The sequence below is a fragment of the Lathyrus oleraceus genome, chromosome 7 (genome assembly GCF_024323335.1).
Source record: "Lathyrus oleraceus cultivar Zhongwan6 chromosome 7, CAAS_Psat_ZW6_1.0, whole genome shotgun sequence".
In the NCBI taxonomy this organism is placed as follows: Eukaryota; Viridiplantae; Streptophyta; class Magnoliopsida; order Fabales; family Fabaceae; genus Lathyrus; species Lathyrus oleraceus.
The window spans coordinates 460563165-460580647 of NC_066585.1; the positions used below are offsets into that span (position 1 = coordinate 460563165).

The 17483-nt window shown below is 33.7% G+C and overlaps 1 protein-coding gene and 1 pseudogene across 4 annotated transcripts in view; one reads left to right on the forward strand and one right to left on the reverse strand.

Annotated features, from left to right (window-relative positions):
- LOC127105056 (uncharacterized) overlaps positions 1-17483 on the reverse strand; it is a 100613-nt gene that overhangs the window by 47323 nt on the left and 35807 nt on the right. For 2 of the 4 annotated variants that reach the window (XM_051042222.1, XM_051042223.1), the window contains exons 1-9: positions 14750-15347; positions 7438-7471; positions 6943-7311; positions 6827-6851; positions 6691-6723; positions 6484-6605; positions 6270-6400; positions 5940-6163; positions 5556-5846 (exon numbers count right to left, since the gene is read on the reverse strand). In XM_051042222.1, the coding sequence (XP_050898179.1) occupies positions 5556-5846; positions 5940-6163; positions 6270-6400; positions 6484-6605; positions 6691-6723; positions 6827-6851; positions 6943-7311; positions 7438-7440 (1198 nt within the window). In that variant the 5' untranslated portion in view covers positions 7441-7471; positions 14750-15347. Of the gene's footprint in view, positions 1-5406; positions 5847-5939; positions 6164-6269; positions 6401-6483; positions 6606-6690; positions 6724-6826; positions 6852-6942; positions 7312-7437; positions 7472-14749; positions 15348-17483 lie in introns of those variants that run through there. The other 2 variants (XM_051042221.1, XM_051042224.1) reach the window with 2 other exon arrangements.
- Positions 4098-15817, forward strand: LOC127105062 (suppressor of disruption of TFIIS-like; annotated as a pseudogene).

Consider the following 17483-nt stretch of genomic DNA (forward strand, 5'->3'; position numbering starts at 1 on the left):
GGACTCATGGTAACATGGGATGACTCTGAATTTGAAGAGGAGCAAGCAAATGTTGCGCTCATGGCCACCACTTCTTAAAGTTCATCTGAAAAGAAATCTGACACTGAAGAGGTATTATCTTACTTTTCTCGTTCTGATCTGGAAGCCTGTTTACCAAAAGCTTCGGCAGAAATTCAAGATCCTAAAAAGGGTTCATGAAGAGACTGTTGAAGAGTGTGATAAGCTTGAGAAAGAAGTTTCTGAACTTAAAGAAAACCACTTTATTCTTGAAAAGGAAAATTAATTTTCAACTAAAAAATGTTTAAAACTTGAAGAAACTCTTTCTAAAGCTCCACATACTTCTGACACCATCATATATAAATATGAAAAAACTTTTCAGAAGTTTCTGAACAATGGACTTGAAAGAAGAAAAATGGATTCTATGATTTATGGTGTTAGTCACAATAAGAAAATAGGAATTGGATATGACTCTGATGAATATGATTTAAAACCTTATGCAGAAAACAAATTGAAATCTCATTTTTCTTATCATTACACACATGCACAAACACATAAATTCAATAATGCTAGAAAATCCAAAGTTGTTAGAAACTCTAGGAGAACTAATCATTAAGGATCCAAAAGATTCTGGGTACCAAAAGATAAAATAGTATATGTTGCAGGTATCTTATGCAGCAGAGTTAAAACACCAATCATGAAGGAAGAATCAGAGGATCTAGAATAGTTGGTAATGGATATCTTCCCTCTATCTCTGATGTCCTTTATGTTAAAGGATTAATGTATAACTTTCTATCCATAAGTCAATTAAGTGATAATGGTTATGATATAATCTTTAATCAAAAAAACGTGCAAAGTTGTTAATCAGAAAAATGGCACAATCCTTTTCACTGGCAAGAGGAAGAACAACATTTATAAAATTAAGCTTTCAGATTTAAAAGACCAAAATATAAAATGTCTAATGTCTATAAATGAAGAGCAATGGATGTGGCATAGATGCTTGGGTCACATTAGCTTGAGGAGGATTTCTCAGCTAAATAAACTTGAGTTAGTCAGAGGCCTACCTAAGCTGAAGTTTTCTTCTGATGCTCTTTGTGAAGCATGTCAGAAAGGAAAATTCTATAAAAAAACCTTCAAAAATAAAAATATTGTTTCTACCTCTAAGCCTCTGGAACTCTTACAAATTGACCTTTAAGGACATGTTTAGATGTAACTTTTTGTTGATTTTTATAACTTTTGTCTGAGGCAAACATTTAGTTTTGTAACTTTTTGTGAATTTTTAGATGTAATGCCATGACATTTGAACACAAAATGAATTTAATGTCTATTTTTTTAATTCAATTTTTTAAACATGATATATGAATGAAATGAAATGACATGTTTGGAGAAAATGAATGTACGTAGAACACTTAATAATGAATTATGGATATATGCATGAGCCATGAATGACACTAAAATCTTGCAAACAAACCTATGATCTCAAACTAAAAAAAAACTAAATGGACTTATGTAGAAAACATAAAGATATGAATCATGTAATGAGATTCAAAAGAACAAATGAGACCACTCATGTTTAGACATTGGATGCATGATCTGACCATGCAAATGATCAAATGCAAAGTTAAAATGTTGACTTTTCTCTGTTATTGACTTATGCATGCTAATGAGACCTCGTGACCAAATGTAGTGGTCATAAGAAAATAATGCAGTTGAATATGCAGATGAATATAAAAAATTTTTAGGGGGGGGGGACAAAATTTAGGTTATGACAGTTGGTTGTTGGGCGTATGATGATGAAGCTCGTAGGCATGGGTCGATCAAATACCTCGGGTCAGACACAAACTGTGTTGTTGTAATCGATCTATACCAATTTATATAATTTTGAGTTGATCTATAATCTCTGGCATGATAGGTTCGTTTATGGTCCGTTGATGTCGATGCTTCCGAAGTCAATGTTGTTGACAAGGAAGAAGAAAAAGATTAGATATTGGTTAATTATATGGTGAACGGTGAGTCTGTAGACCATGAGCAAGAGTCATTACCTTCAAGCCATGTGTATTGTTCGCCTGAGCACGTGACAAACTTGAACTTTGGTGAAGACGAACCATCCTCAGATATCCTTTACAATCCTTATATGCAGACAGAGGGAGAGTTCAAAGTGGGAGATATATTTCACACAAAAGAATATTGTGTAAGAGCTATAAAAAGTTTCACATGGAAATTTCAGTTGATTATACCGTTGTTCGAACTAATGTAATGAGGTATGTCATTCTGTTTCGTAACGTGATCTGTATGTTTTGCCTGAAAGCATCTTCCTGGAAGAGAAATGATTCTTGGGAGATAGGTTATATGAATCCACCTCACAGTTGAATTATCACCAATCCAATGCAGAAAAATCGTAAACTAAGCTATCAGATAATATGCCAAGAAATATTGCCTCTCATTAGCAAGAATTCGTCATTGAAGGTGAGTACAATAATCTCCCATATCGTTACACGACATAATATACTCCTTCATACAGGAAGTCATGTATAGTGAGAAATAAGGTTGTTGAATGAGTATATGGAAATAAGGAGGATTCATACAAAGAACTTCCACAATAATTTGGTGGCACTTAAGCATTATGCTCCAAGAACTGTTGCAATTTTGGAGACACTGTCGACATTTACCCCAGACAGAACTTGTGTTAGTGAAAATAGAATATTCCATCAACTCTTCTGGACGTATGACCATGCATTAAAGGTTTTGCGTTTTGAAAACCTATTATTCAAATTGATGGAACATGGTTAATATTTTTCTGATTGTATTAGCTCTGATTGAAGGGTTTACTGGTGGATCGAGTTTCTTTCTTAAGAATCTCCAATTTAAATGTTGCTCCACAACCCAACCTATTACATCCATCTATTGAGAGTTCATACAATAACCTTAATAATGGTTGGCAAGATCCTCTTTTTACGTGTGTCTACTGGATTAGACATACCACACCAAATTTCATGCGGGAGATCAAAGACAAGACGCTTCGGGAAAAAGTTGTGAATGTATGGTATACATTAACAGAATCATCGTTCCAACACTACCACGAAGAGGTCAAATTGACAAATGCATATGCGTTAAGATGGATCGATAATATTCTAGTGAAGAAGTGGACTAGTATATTCGATAATGGTCAACGATGAGGCCACATGACAACAAATCTTGTTGAATCATGAACTCTGTCTTCAAAGGCATCAGAAACCTATCGATAACCACTTTGGTGAGAGTAACCTATTTTAGGTTAGGTTCACTGTCCGAGACCAAATGTTCAAAATGGAATTTAGTGTTGCAATTGGGGCAACTGTTTAATGAAAGTTGTACGAAATTTATTAAGGAGAAAACTTACAAAACTAACACACATGTGATTACAATGTTTGAACGCTGTAAAGATTGGTTCAATGTATAAGAGATAATGGACCATTTCGAACATTTTATCTCCATATGTAGTACATGTTGTCAGCCCGGACACAATGGTAAAAAATATCTCAATATTGGAGAAAGCTCTAGAACATAATTATTGTCTCTATTTTTTATATGCTTTTAATATATGATTTATTTTATGGAACCATTTAATTTTATACTGAATACAACATTCATTTTATATTGATTACAAATTTCTGTTACAACAAAACGAACACAAGCATACATTAAACAACAACACGAAAAACAAATAAAATGACTAAACACAACAACATATCTAGGAGATTACAACCATTATGACAATATCATCTAAACTATGCATCATAACACGACAATCACGGTAAGTTTTAACTGACTTCAAGACACGATGTTCTCCATCATTGTTGAACATGTAAGAAGCCTTTTGATTCTTCTAATCTTTTCACTGTCTTCAATGTCTTCGTCTAACCAACGAATCAAACTCCTCTCAAGATGCTCGAAAGTCTCCGTATTTCAAAGTTTGATCTTTATCGGAGACTTTCCTGACGAATAAAACAGATTCATATAACTTTCCTGGTGAATAAAACGGATTCGTATTTCTTTTAATATTACAGGACATTTTAAAGAAAAAGACATTTTAAAGAAAAAATGATGTATTGTATAGAGTATATGCTTCAAAAGCTTGGAATGGAGGCTGAAAAAGTTCCTGAGTTGTCCAATTCATTATACAAGACTTATGGGACAATAATGGTTGGTCTTAGGGTACTATTTTGTTATATCTCAACCTTTTAATGAAGTGTAGGAAAAGGAAAACACTTTTTTTAATGAACTTGTTTCTTGTCTTCTTGTCAGGCAATTGGTTATGACTTTGACTATAATGACTTTCATAGGTAATTTTTCATTGAATTTTTCTGCCCTTTTTATTTTTTATATTGGTATGAGAGTAATTAGCATATTGATATAATGTTTTGTGTGTTGAATAGTTCTATTCATGGAAGATTGCCTTATAGTCTATTGAAACCGGACCCCGTTCTCAAAGGAATTTTGCAAAGCTTGCCTTGTAGGAAAGTGGTAAGTTTCTTTCATGTTTCTTGACAATGAAAGTTTGGAGCAAGTCTCTATTTGTTGTGTTTTCTCTTTTGCAGGGTTTTACGAATGCGGACATGGGATATGCGATAAGAGTGCTTAAAAGACTTGGGCTGGAGGGCTGTTTTGAAAGAATTATTGGACGATATCAGACCTCCTGATGACAAAAACGGCGAAGAAATTTTTGATTTCTGCGAGTATACACGCCAGCCTGATTCTGATATGGTGCTTCCCAAGACACCGGTTATCTGCAAACCCTTTGATAATGCATTTGAAAAGGCTTTCAAGTTGGCTGACATTGACCCTCAAAGAACAGTAAGAGGAATATTTCTTCCCTCATTAATACACATGAGAACACTGACATTGTTCTTATTCTTTAGACATGTTATTGTGACAAACAATATTTTATTTTCTTTCTATTTGTTGCTCTCTTCAGTTGTTGACAGCGAAACGTTTGGGCCTCCATACAGTTGCGGTAAGTAGTTTCACCCAGTTACTTATGACAACTGAATAGTATTTGCATTTTGTTTGAGCACTTCAATTTAAGTATTATAATTAGTGTTCCACATACATGGTTTGTATTTGATTTGTTATCCACTTTTGAACATCAATTATTTTCCAAAGGAATGATATATTGAAAGAAACAGATTTATTTGGAGGATGATCAAATGACTCTGTGCTTCTATACATAGGTTACAATTGAAACGACAGTAAAAGCTTATTTTGTATGATTGATCTTGTATTTCGCTTAACCCCTTTGCATCTATATCTATGAAGTGAAGTGTGAATTAAAACACAGATCTATAGTGTCAATTATCTTATGTTCTTCAATTTTTGGTTTTTTCTTAATGCAACGTAGAATAGAATGGAGGCAATGTAATAAAAATAACATAGTAAATCAAACAAGACTGGCAATAGGAAATAACTATAATCATATCTAACAACGAATAAAGCAATGGATATTGAAGAGTAACTTCTAAAAGTTTATGTAAATTAAACTGTTCTATCAATATCTGAAAAACAATCCAACAGGGATCAACCTATTAATGAATACTTCTTTCCTGTGAAAGCTTGAAATTCTTTGGTTTTTGTCTTCTTCTTAGGTGACTCTTGACTTTCATTTTTTAGAGAAACATTAGCTGCATTTCCTTTTGACCCAAAAACAACCTTTCCAGAACTCTTGGTTTTATTTTCAGTTTCTTGTTGTTGCTGCTTTAGAATTGGAGTCGAACTTGCTTCAACTGACTGTGTCGCCGGTTTTCCATCCAAACGCCGTCCCAAACCACTGAACGGAATCACTTCAGGAGTCTTTGTTTCTGCCTCTTCTTCAACTGAAATGCAGAATATATATATAGTCAAAATCTTCACTTGAAAACAGACAGAATATTTAAGCATGTTCCAAAAGATAATAAAAGAATCCAAACCTTGTGGAGATTCCTTATCAGACAAATCAGATGGCAAATTCTTCTCAGGTTCTTTGTAATCAAGAGGTGGGGCAAAATCAACCTCACAGTCTGTTTCAATTATAGAAATAGCGGGACAAGGTTTCGTTTCAACCACATCAATGTAATACTTTTTGTTGTTATACGGAATCATTATAGTGCGGCCAGTTGTTAAACACGAGTAACTCCTCAACGAAGTTTCTAACCTGAAAATGATCACGGAAAAGAAACAAAATATTAGTTTTACCGACACAAATATGATACTTAAGAAACACGTAACTAGATAGGATATTATTCAACTGTCATTCATACATTGCTTTTGGATTAGTGATATCTAGAAAATCTTTGGAGTGAGGCTGCAGTTTCACAAACTTTCCTTTGACAAGACTTGTGTTTTTCAGAGATACAATGTCTCCATTCTGTAAAAGCATATCTTCCATCATCTGAAAATTACAACATAAAAACATCACATCTTATGTAAATAAAAACGGTTCCTCAGTAAACTATGAAAGGAAAATATGTATACCCAATTTGGTAAGGACACCGTCCCTTCGTCAGCTGTGAATTCTAAAACTCCGCAGTGAGTAGTTATTTCAGCAGAAGGATTTCTCAATTCAAATAACATTGGATATTCTATGTTCATACGAGCTGCAAGATTTTAACAAGAATATGAGTATGAATTTAGGAGAGGAAAAATAATCAAATCGTTGAAACTTGAGTAATATAAACTTACCGAGGCGTTCTAGAGCTGAAGCAGGCATGATAACTGAAAGAAAAGAGATTCTGCGTTAGCTATCGAAATTATCACAATGATTGATGATTGATACAAAAGAATAAAATGTAACCAAGTAAGATGTTAGTGCACATACTTTTATCACCACATTCCAGAATTGGCTGCAAAAAATCAGAAAAGAAAGAATCAGTATTATTGAATATTTTACAAAGATGATCTATGCTTATATTTGAAAAGCATCTGATGACACACCCTATCGAGAGATGAGACCGAAAAACAACGGTAAGAATGCTCAAAAATTGCATTCTGCTGCAGATTCCTCCTATGCCCATAAAGAACCCCATTCCACTGATGATCTAGATGATCATTCTGCTGCATATGCCTCTCATACTCATGAATATCCTCGTTCAACCGATTTAGATGATCATTCTGCTGCAGATTCCTCGGATACGGATGAATATCCTCAGCTAACTGATCTAGATCCTCATAAAAATCCTCATCCGACTGATCATCATCATATTCATATGAGTGATTACTTATTTGATCTTCAGACAAATTATTTTCAGGTGAAACATTATTCACCTCTTGCAAACCCTCATTCAACTGATTTTCATCAGAATTCTACAAGAAAAAAACAGTTAATGCAAGCACGGTAATAACCATAATAAGCAACAAAGAACTCAGCGTTAACATATATATTCTGAATTAAGAACATACAAACTAAAATAAAAAAGACAAATAACATACCATATTGAGCTGAGAATAGACGATAATCGATTAACTGCAAAAGGAAAACAAAAACAACTATAAACAACATAAAATAACTAGCAATAATCAAGTTTCATATATAGAACGTTATCATCGCACTAACCTTGGAATATAAAAAAATACCGAGTATTGTTTAGCGAAGAAAGTCCAGTGTTTTGAAGAAAATTCTAGTCTCAAAAACAAATAGTGGTTTGAGAATAAGGTTTTTACTAGTTTATATAATGGCATGTGAGAGGTTCAAAGGAATCCTAATAATAAGCTGATGTCGTAAAAGTCTTAAATTTGTTATTCTCAATAATATAATTATTTTAAAAGATTTAATTATTTCCTTCAATCTTATTTATTTATGGATATAATTTATTTTTTTAGATTTAATTATTTTAGAATAATTAATAATTATATATCTGATATATTGAACATTATCATCGCACTAACCTTGGAATAAAAAAAAAACACCGAGTATTGTTTAGCGAAGAAAGTGCTTTGAAGAAAATTTCTAGTCTCAAAAATAAATAGTGGTTTGAGAATAAGGTTTTTACTAGTTTATATAATGGCATGTGAGAGGTTCAAAGGAATCCTAATAATAAGCTGATGCCGTAAAAGTCTTAAATTTGTTATTCTCAATAATATAATTATTTCAAAAGATTTAATTATTCCCTTCAATCTTATTTATTTATGGATATAATTTATTTTTTTAGATTTAGTTATTTTAGAATAATTAATAATTATATATCTGATAAATTATTCAATGAATTTAAAAAACATTGTTTCTTATAAATAGAATTCAACAACAATAAATATAAAAAAACGGTGATGCGGTAATAATATAAATTAATTTTACAATATCAATTTATATACCGTCAAATCAAATTGAAAAATTTAAAATACTTATATGATATATCAAAATACCATATTCTTATAAGTATATTTTTATTAAATCAAAATATAAATATCATATTTTATCTAAAATATAAAAATTCTTAAATAATTTTAAAGTAATTTAATGTTATTTAGTAATTTTTTATATTTATTTTTTAATTATTTAATGGAAATTAATATTTCTACCTCTAACTACTAGAAAAATCTAAACTTCTTTCTCCAAAAATATATTTTATAAGTCCCTTCAATTAGTTAATAAAATTAATTTAAATATTAAAATATTATTTCCTTAATACACTATTAAGATTTTTTTTTTACTCAACTCATAATTTTCTTATGAAACATATATGTTATATATTAAATTTGACGTGACCCAATTAAAAATATAAAAATTTTCAAAATGAATCAAATCAAAATATAAAATAATATCATTTTGACAGATTGGTTTCTAGAATATTTCTATTGATGAAATTTTGTAAGGTTTATTAAAATTAAATTAAACGTAATTTTTTTTAAATAATTATATTTTTTCAATGATAATATTAAAATAATTATTTTTTTCAAAATTTTCTCAAATATTCATATTTTAAATTAAAAAAATCTTGCTTAGAACTCTAGCCAATTAAATTGGCATTTCCATTTAACATTTTAAAAGGTGAATTGGCACCTCTACTAAGGCAAACCAATCCAACTTTCACACACTATTTGTTCTTCAAAAAGAGCGTCAATCCATCAAATATTATATTTTAATAATATCATTTTTGAATAAATTAAGGTGTGATGAGAACTATTTTTTTCACACCTCTTCTGAAATGACTAAAGGGGTTGCCATGATTTCCTATTATTGTTCACGGCACGCCTAAAGTCACAGAAGCCATTGTAAGTGTGGGAGTTTGGAAGAACTACCGTCCTCTCTGAGTGCTCGTACTCAATGTTGTGCAAAATTAATGTGGTGCATCAGAAGATCCTTATTAGCTTCACCATATTCCCAGCAATTTTGAGACAATCAGGATGTCGGGAAGTTAGGACCTTTCCCACTAAACACTAAGCCCAGCCCCAATTGGCCCTTCTGAGAAACCTACTATACCGTTTAACCAAAAGCCTGACCACGCATCAAAATCTTGCATAAGTAATCTTTCATCATATATAATTGCATCATGAAGCGCGTAGCATATTCCATCGAAATGGAGCATTATGCCTGATGAAACAAACATGCATAATAGTTTGAAAGTCTTTCTCGAAAGCATAAAAGAATCCTCCGTTGAGACATTCTTCCTCCCTTGTGAGAACATTATCATGAAAACTCTCGAGCGGTATTCCCTGCAGGTTTCCCCAAAATATTTCTTCTTCGTGTTGCCTTTTGCAAGTACCCTTGAAATCTTTCATCAGTCACTTACCTTTCGTAAGTCCTTTCTGACTTGTGTCAGCCCTCCTTGCCTTTCGCTTAGAGAAGATTATTGAGATAACTTACCTTTCGTGAGTTTATTTCGTTGCTTTGTGCACGAAATCACGTCTCCCCCTCGGTGCCTTTTGCACGAGTAGAGTACCTTTGTCAGATCTTTGCTTCCCGTTTGTTTAAATGTTGATATAGGTTTGGTGAGTCTCGGGATTTGGGTAGCCATGATTTGAGAACTTCATCCCCGCCATTGTGCTTGAGGGACGATATGAGGTTTTCATACCTATTCGCAAAGTTCCCCATCTGTTAGAGTGTGCTAAAGCCCAGATTCGTCTGACAAATCCCATTGAGTCTAGGTTTTACCTAACAGGTTTTGTATGATTGTTTTTCCTTATACACATGTTTGTGACCTTTTGATAGTTACTTACCTTTTGTAAGTACTTCCCCGCCTTTTGCATAAGAGATAATTCCCTTCTTGCTTATCTTTTGTGAGTTCCTTTTGTGCCTTTTGTATAAAGACGGTTATCCTCAGTTTCTTACCTTTTGTAAGTCTCCTCATTCTTTTGCTCGAGGATTTATAATCCTAAATCTGCTTACCTTTTGTAAGCGTCATTTGCCTTTTGCATTGAAAATCTTCTCTTGATAAGGAGTCATTGCTACCTTTGGCATGAGATAACCATCCATTCCATCTATCTTCTTAACCTTTCGTTGAGAAGTTTCTCATTGCCTTTTGTATGAGAAATCCTTGCTAGCCTTCTTCTTAACCTATTTGTTGAGAAGTTTCTCATTACCCTTCGTATGAGGAATCCCATTCATCTTTCTTCTTAACCTTTCACTGAGAAGTTTCTCATTACCTTTTGTATGAGAGATCATATCCATTCTTTCTTCTTAACCTTTCATTGAGAAGTTTCTCATTACCTTTCGTATGAAAAGTACCCAACTTTTTTCTTAACCTTTCATTAAGAAGTTCTCACTACCTTTTGTGTGAAAATCCCCAGCAGACCTTGTGTCTAGGAGCTCTCGTTACATTTTGTACGAGAATCTCATTCCCATTCTCTTCTTAACCTTTTGTTAAGAAGTTCTCATCACCTTTTGTGCGAGAAATTCGACCGTCTTTCTTCTTAACCTTTTGTTTGGAAGCCTCATTTTTTCCTTGCTAAGGAGTCGTTGCTACCTATTGGACGAGAAAATCATATCTCCCCAACAAGGTTGTCCCTCATTCCCGTTTCCTTCTTAAACTTTTGTCAAGTAGTTCTCATCACCTTTTGTGTGAGAAGTTTGTCCACCTTTTTCCTTTAATGTATTTGGAAATTTCCATCTCTCTTGCTAAGGAGTCGTTGCTACCTGTTGCACGAAGAGGTCGTTTCTCAGTTGAGTTGCCTACCTTTTATATGACTTCTCTTTGCCTTTGGCAGAAAATCTCTTTTCAAACTCTTTTTTACCCACGGGTACTTTCCTTTTGCAAACACCTAATTCTTTTACCTTCGTAGAATCCTACGGGAAGACTTTGATCACCGGTTACAAGCCAAAACTTGTTAGTAGAGGCAAGAAAATAAAAAAGAAGAAAAAAGAAAAGAATGAGAAATACAGATAAAGACACAAAAAGAGATCAGTCATACACCGCATACATGGCATATTGCGTACTTCATGCATGTCCTTATAAAACATTTCTTTGTACGGCTGACCCATTCTCCCCACAGACATGTCATCTGACCCCTAATGAATAACCATATACAAAATCCTATACGCCATCCATTGGACAAATTTCCATTAATACCCTTACCTTACATCTCACTCATTTCATTCATTCACTGCGGGCAAACTTCTCAGTTATTTTAGTATTTAATCCTCTCTTACCGTGTATGTTTGAAAGTCGTTTCTATTCATACCTTCAGGTCTGAGAAGATTAAATAGGGGCAACTGTCATACCCCAAAATCCGCCCTCCCTTTTTACTTTTCGTCTACCCTTATCCATGTCTCATTCATACTCATCATTCATTCATGATTAACATTTGCTAACAAGTATCATAGGTTCAAGGCTCGCGGCTAATGAAAATCAGGGTGTTGGCTTGAAGATTGTGGTATTACTCATCATGTGGAGTGAAACCATAATTGCTTGTCTCTTTGGGGGCTTGACTTTTGAAGTCAATATCAGGACATTCATCTGGGCATCCCAACCTTAATTCTTGACTTTTCTCCTAGAAGATCTTGTGTTTGATCTTCTATGCATGGACTTGGCTACTAAACCATGGTATATGGCTTGTTTTAATTGGTTCCACTCATGCTTGTCTTCATATTTCATTGCATATTGATCTAATCTCATTTGATCTAGGTCACACGTCATCCGTGGTTTCTCATGATCATTGGTGTGAAACCCTAATTCATGAAAGGGGTTTGATTGGTCATTTTGACTTGCATCATGCCATCACTCATTAGGATCATCTGTTAATTGAGTTCACACATTCATTTGTGTGTTGCCTCAATGGGTTCATGGCCTTGTTGTTCAAGTTTTCACTTTATTCATTCAAGTTTCATGCATTGATTTCAAATTCATAAGGCATTCCTAGTCCCTTGGGTCATGTTTCATTGACTCAAGTTCCCATTTGATTCATAGATTTGTTATTCATGTTTTTTACAGTCCATTGATTTCAAGATCTTGTTACATTCAGAGTTCATAATTCATTCAAGAACATGGTACATTCAAGATCTTTAATTCAAAGTGGTTTAGACATTCCTTTTGGAGGGAAAATGATAATTTGAAAATGGTTGTGTTTTGATCATAAATAAATTTTCTCATTCAAAAAAAGGCTTGCATTTTATTCGTACATATCACATTACAAATGTCCAAACAAAAAGATTATAAAATTTATTTTTTGACCTATAGTTGACTTTGATCAACTGTTGACTTTTAGGTCAACCAATTGATCAAAGTCAACTCATCAAATCCATAAACCTAATCCCAGTTTCCATTTTGTTCTTCATGCTTTCATACTTGTTTTCAACTTCATGGACAAATTTCTTCACTTGTAAGTAACCATTTTTTTCTTCATGTTTCATTCCAAACATCCTGATAGTATGACCCATTTTCCAAGCCTAAGTAAGCCTTGCACATCACTAGGTCAGCCCTGCATTTAAAACATCATCAATGCATCATTTAGCATCAAAATCAAGCCAAACATAACCAAATTCATAGCATTCACATCACATACTAAACATCCTAAACCAAACATCTTTTGCATTGCGTTTAATAAGAAGTGTAGTATCAACATTTTAATAAAGTATTAAGATCCAATTCCATAGTAGCCTTAATAGGATTCTAACACCAAACAATCAACCGTTAACTAACAATTATCATCAATGTGCACTGACATAAACCACACCAGAAAACCATAACAGAAAATAATTCACATAGCTAACTATCTCCAATAGAAATCAACTTTAACAAGTAACTATTAACGGAACAAACAATTGTCGTAGTAGGTTTAACAGAGTTTCATCTAATAAGGAAAATGTCATCAATAATAGCTTTAACAGGAATTCCACTTTAACAAGTTTCATGTAACTAAATCAAAACCTAACATCTGCACAAGTCCAGTTCAAACAGCTTTACAATCATTTCATCCATAGCAGTTCAAAACAAATCAACCAATAATCATTAACAGGTAGCAATGCATGAATTTAATTGAGTTTCATTTGAACAACTGAAAACTAACCTAGCAGGGAAGCTAACAAGTTTTTTTTCCAGCTGACTACATATAAGAAGAACCTGAGGCCTCAACTTTATTCTGCTGAAGAATACTGTGAAAAATCCCATCTCCATGGTGAACAGAAACAAATGGTACTTTATAACCTGAAAGATTGCGTTGTGGGAGCCCTTGTGAATTCTGTTGATCATCTTGGAACTGTTGCATACAAGTTAACTGACCTTCTCGAGCAACACACATTGGATGTCTCAGCTATTGATTTGAAGGTCTCTACGGTAAATCAGAAACTTCTTACATGCTAAGTTTATACGGATGGAGAAGGTCTTCGGCAACAACAATTGTTGGCTTTCATTCCCATATATCATAAGCAATATATTCTACAAACCCTATCAATAAAAAGGTACATTTCAGTCCACACATACAAATTAATGAAGTATAGATTCAAATCCAACACCAAGTCCTAGCATCCACATGACAGCAAAAACCAGCACCAAATCATAACAGTTAAGCAACGAAACATTAGCCACGGTCCTGCAGGAGATCACTCGAGACATAACATTCTCACTTAACTTCATCAAAGCCAAAAGAATTTTAAACTGCTAACCGTTAACAACCTATAACCAACTTCGCCTTACAAGTTTGATAGCGGAAATAATCATGTCCAACAATGTGCAATATCCTGCAGCCACAATCTACAAGTCACAACCCAAAAAGAGTTAACATATATGAATACAGCATCACAGTCTAACAAGCTAACTTCACATTCACATCTCAAAGCATTCATTAACCAACCAGTAGTGCATTTTTAACTAACTTCAACTGATTTAACACTAATTGTTGCAATCAACAAATTAACATAACAAAATTTAACTAACCCTCATAACTAACAGAAGATTAGAATGCATTTCACTAAAATTTCATTTCAATTTAAGTTTCTAACAGAATGTTAATTTCTAACTAACAAGTGAATTTCAATTTCATCTCATTTGAGTTTCTAACAGAATCCTACTGCTATAAATACACACACTCGTTTCAGTTCATTCTTCTTCATACAATAGATTTTTGGATTCATTTTCTTCTTCAGAGACACTCCCTCGTTATTCCCGTGATTTTTCCTCTCCACCTTTCACAGCCCTCACCACATGCTCTGAACCACCATAACTGTTAGAGCTTCGGCATCAGAAGCTCTAATCAGTTGAGCTTCAACCTCAATCTCTCCACCCTTTTCTCACATAAAAACACAACACCAACGCAAAAAAGGTAGCAGAGAGATCAAGAAGAAGAAACAGAGAAAGGAGAAGAGATTCAATACCTGTTTACGTCGTAATTCGGTTAGTTTTCTCAAACCGCTTCGATTTCGCTTCTTTCTTTGCACGCATAACTCAGTTTAATCGCGACCTGGCTTCATTTGCTTTTCCAATTTCGTGTGCCCAAGGAGGAATCGTGGATGGTGGATCGACATGAGCGAATGCATCAAAGACACTTTCCTCCAACCGCGTGTCCGTTCCAATGGAGCTCTTCCAAGGTGAATCGAGAGGTGAAAACATGATGAATGTGTGGATTCTTCTTCCGCCATGGTCGAATTTGAGATGAAGACGTCTTGAACATGAAGTTTATTGTGTTTGTTCATCGATTCATTGATCACATCTAGGATTTGAGACCCTCATGAACAAAGAGCACAACCAAGAATTGATTCAAGAATGATTATAAGCATCATATATGAGTCCCAATGATCTCTACATGTTATATTGGTCAAATTTTCTTCAAGAGTTTGAAGGTGATTTGCCTTGGAAACCCTAGTTTGATTGGGTATCTTGAGTAACTTCTCCAACAATCTATCTCCCCAGTTGATCAAATTTCTCAAGGGACATTTCAAATATCATCATCTTATGCATATATGATCTACCATGAGCCAATAAAGTCAAGGGATTTGGAAGTTAGCAAGTTAGTTGATGCATTTGAAAAGGCTTTCAAGTTGGCTGACATTGACCCTCAAAGAACAGTAAGAGAAATATTTCTTCCCTCATTAATACAAATGAGAACACTTACATTGTTCTTATTCTTTAGACATGTTATTGTGACAAATAATATTTTATTTTCTTTCTATTTTTTGCTCTCTTCGGTTGTTCTTCGATGACAGTATCCGCTATTTAATGACAGCGAAACGTTTGGGCCTCCATACGGTTGCGGTAAGTAGTCCCACCCAGTTAGTTATGACAACTGAACAAATAGTATTTGCATTTTAGTTATGACAACTGAACAAATAGTATTTGCATTTTGTTTGAGCACTTCAATTTAAGTATTATAATTAGTGTTCCACTTTAGAGTTTTCCACATACATAGTTTGTATTTGATTTGTTTTCCACTTTTGAACATCAATTATTTTCCAAAGGAATGATATATTGAAAGAAACAGATTTATTTGGAGGATGATCAAATGACTCTGTGCTTCTATACATAGGTTACAATTGAAACGACAGTAAAAGCATAACTTATATTTGTTTGTGGTGTCTTAAGTATAGTATAGTGGCCATGGCACCTAAGTAATTGTTATATTTTTTTGTATGATTGATCTTGTATTTCGCTTAACCCCTTTCCATCTATATCTATGAAGTGTCAATTGAAACAAGTGTCGGTTATCTTATGTTGTTCAATTTTTGGTCTTTTTTTAATGCAACGATGTACATAAAAATAACAGTGATATTGCAAAGACGAGGTTTGAAATAAAGGCATAGTAAATAGGAAACGATTATATTCATAATGTAACAACGAATATAGTAACTTCTAAAAGTTACTGTAAATTAAACTATCCTCTACTAATATCAATATCTGAAAAACAATCCAACAAGGATCAACCTATTAATGAATACTTCTTTCCTGTGAAAGCTTGAAATTCTTTGGTTTTTGTCTTCTTCTTAGGTGACTCTTGACTTTCATTTTTTAGAGAAACATTAGCTGCATTTCCTTTTGACCCAAAAACAAGCTTTCCAGAAGAACTCTTGGTCTTATTTTCAATTTCTTGTTGCTGCTGCTTTAGAATTGGAGTCGCCGGTTTTCCATCCAAACGCCGTCCCGAACCACAGAACGGAATCACTTCAGGAGTCTTTGTTAAGGAATCACTATGAAAGGAAAACATGTATATCCAATTTGGTAAGGATACCGTCCCTTCGTCAGCTGTGAATTCTAAAACTCCGCAGTGAGTAGTTTTATCAGCAGAAGGATTTCTCAGTTCAAATAACATTGGATATTCTATGTTCATACGAGTTGCAAGATTTTAACAAGAATATGAATATGAATTTAAGATAGGAAAAATATTCAAATCGTTGAAACTTGAGTTACGAATATAAAGTTACCGAGGCATTCTAGAGCCGAAGCATGCATGATAACCGAAAGAAAAGAGAATTTGCATTAGCTATTGAAATTATCACAATAATTGATGATTGATACAAAAGAATAAAATGTAACCAAGTAAGATGTTAGTGCACATACTTTTATCACCACATTCCAAAATTGGTTGCAAAAAATCAGAAAAGAAAGAATCAGTATTATTGAATATTTTACAAAGATGATCTATGCTTATATTTGAAAACCATCTGATGACATACCCTATCGAGATATGAGACCGAAAAACAACGGTAAGAATGCTAAAAATTTGCATTCTGCCGCAGATTCCTCCTATGTCCATAAAAAATCTCATTGCACGGATGATCATTCTGCTGTAGATTCCTTGTATGCCCATAAAAAAACCCCATTGCACTGATGATCATTCTGCCGCAGATTCCTCGTATGCCCATAAAAAACCCCATTGCACTGATGATCATTCTGCTGCAGATTCCTCCTATGCCCATAAAAAACCTCATTCCACTGATGATCTAGATGATCATTCTGCTGCAGATTCCTCTCATACTCATGAATATCCTCATTCAACCAATTTAGATGCTCATTCCGCCGCAGATTCCTCCTATGTCCATAAAAAACCCCATTACGCTGATGATCATTCTGCTGCAGATTCCTCCTATGCCCATAAAAAACCCCATTCCACTGATG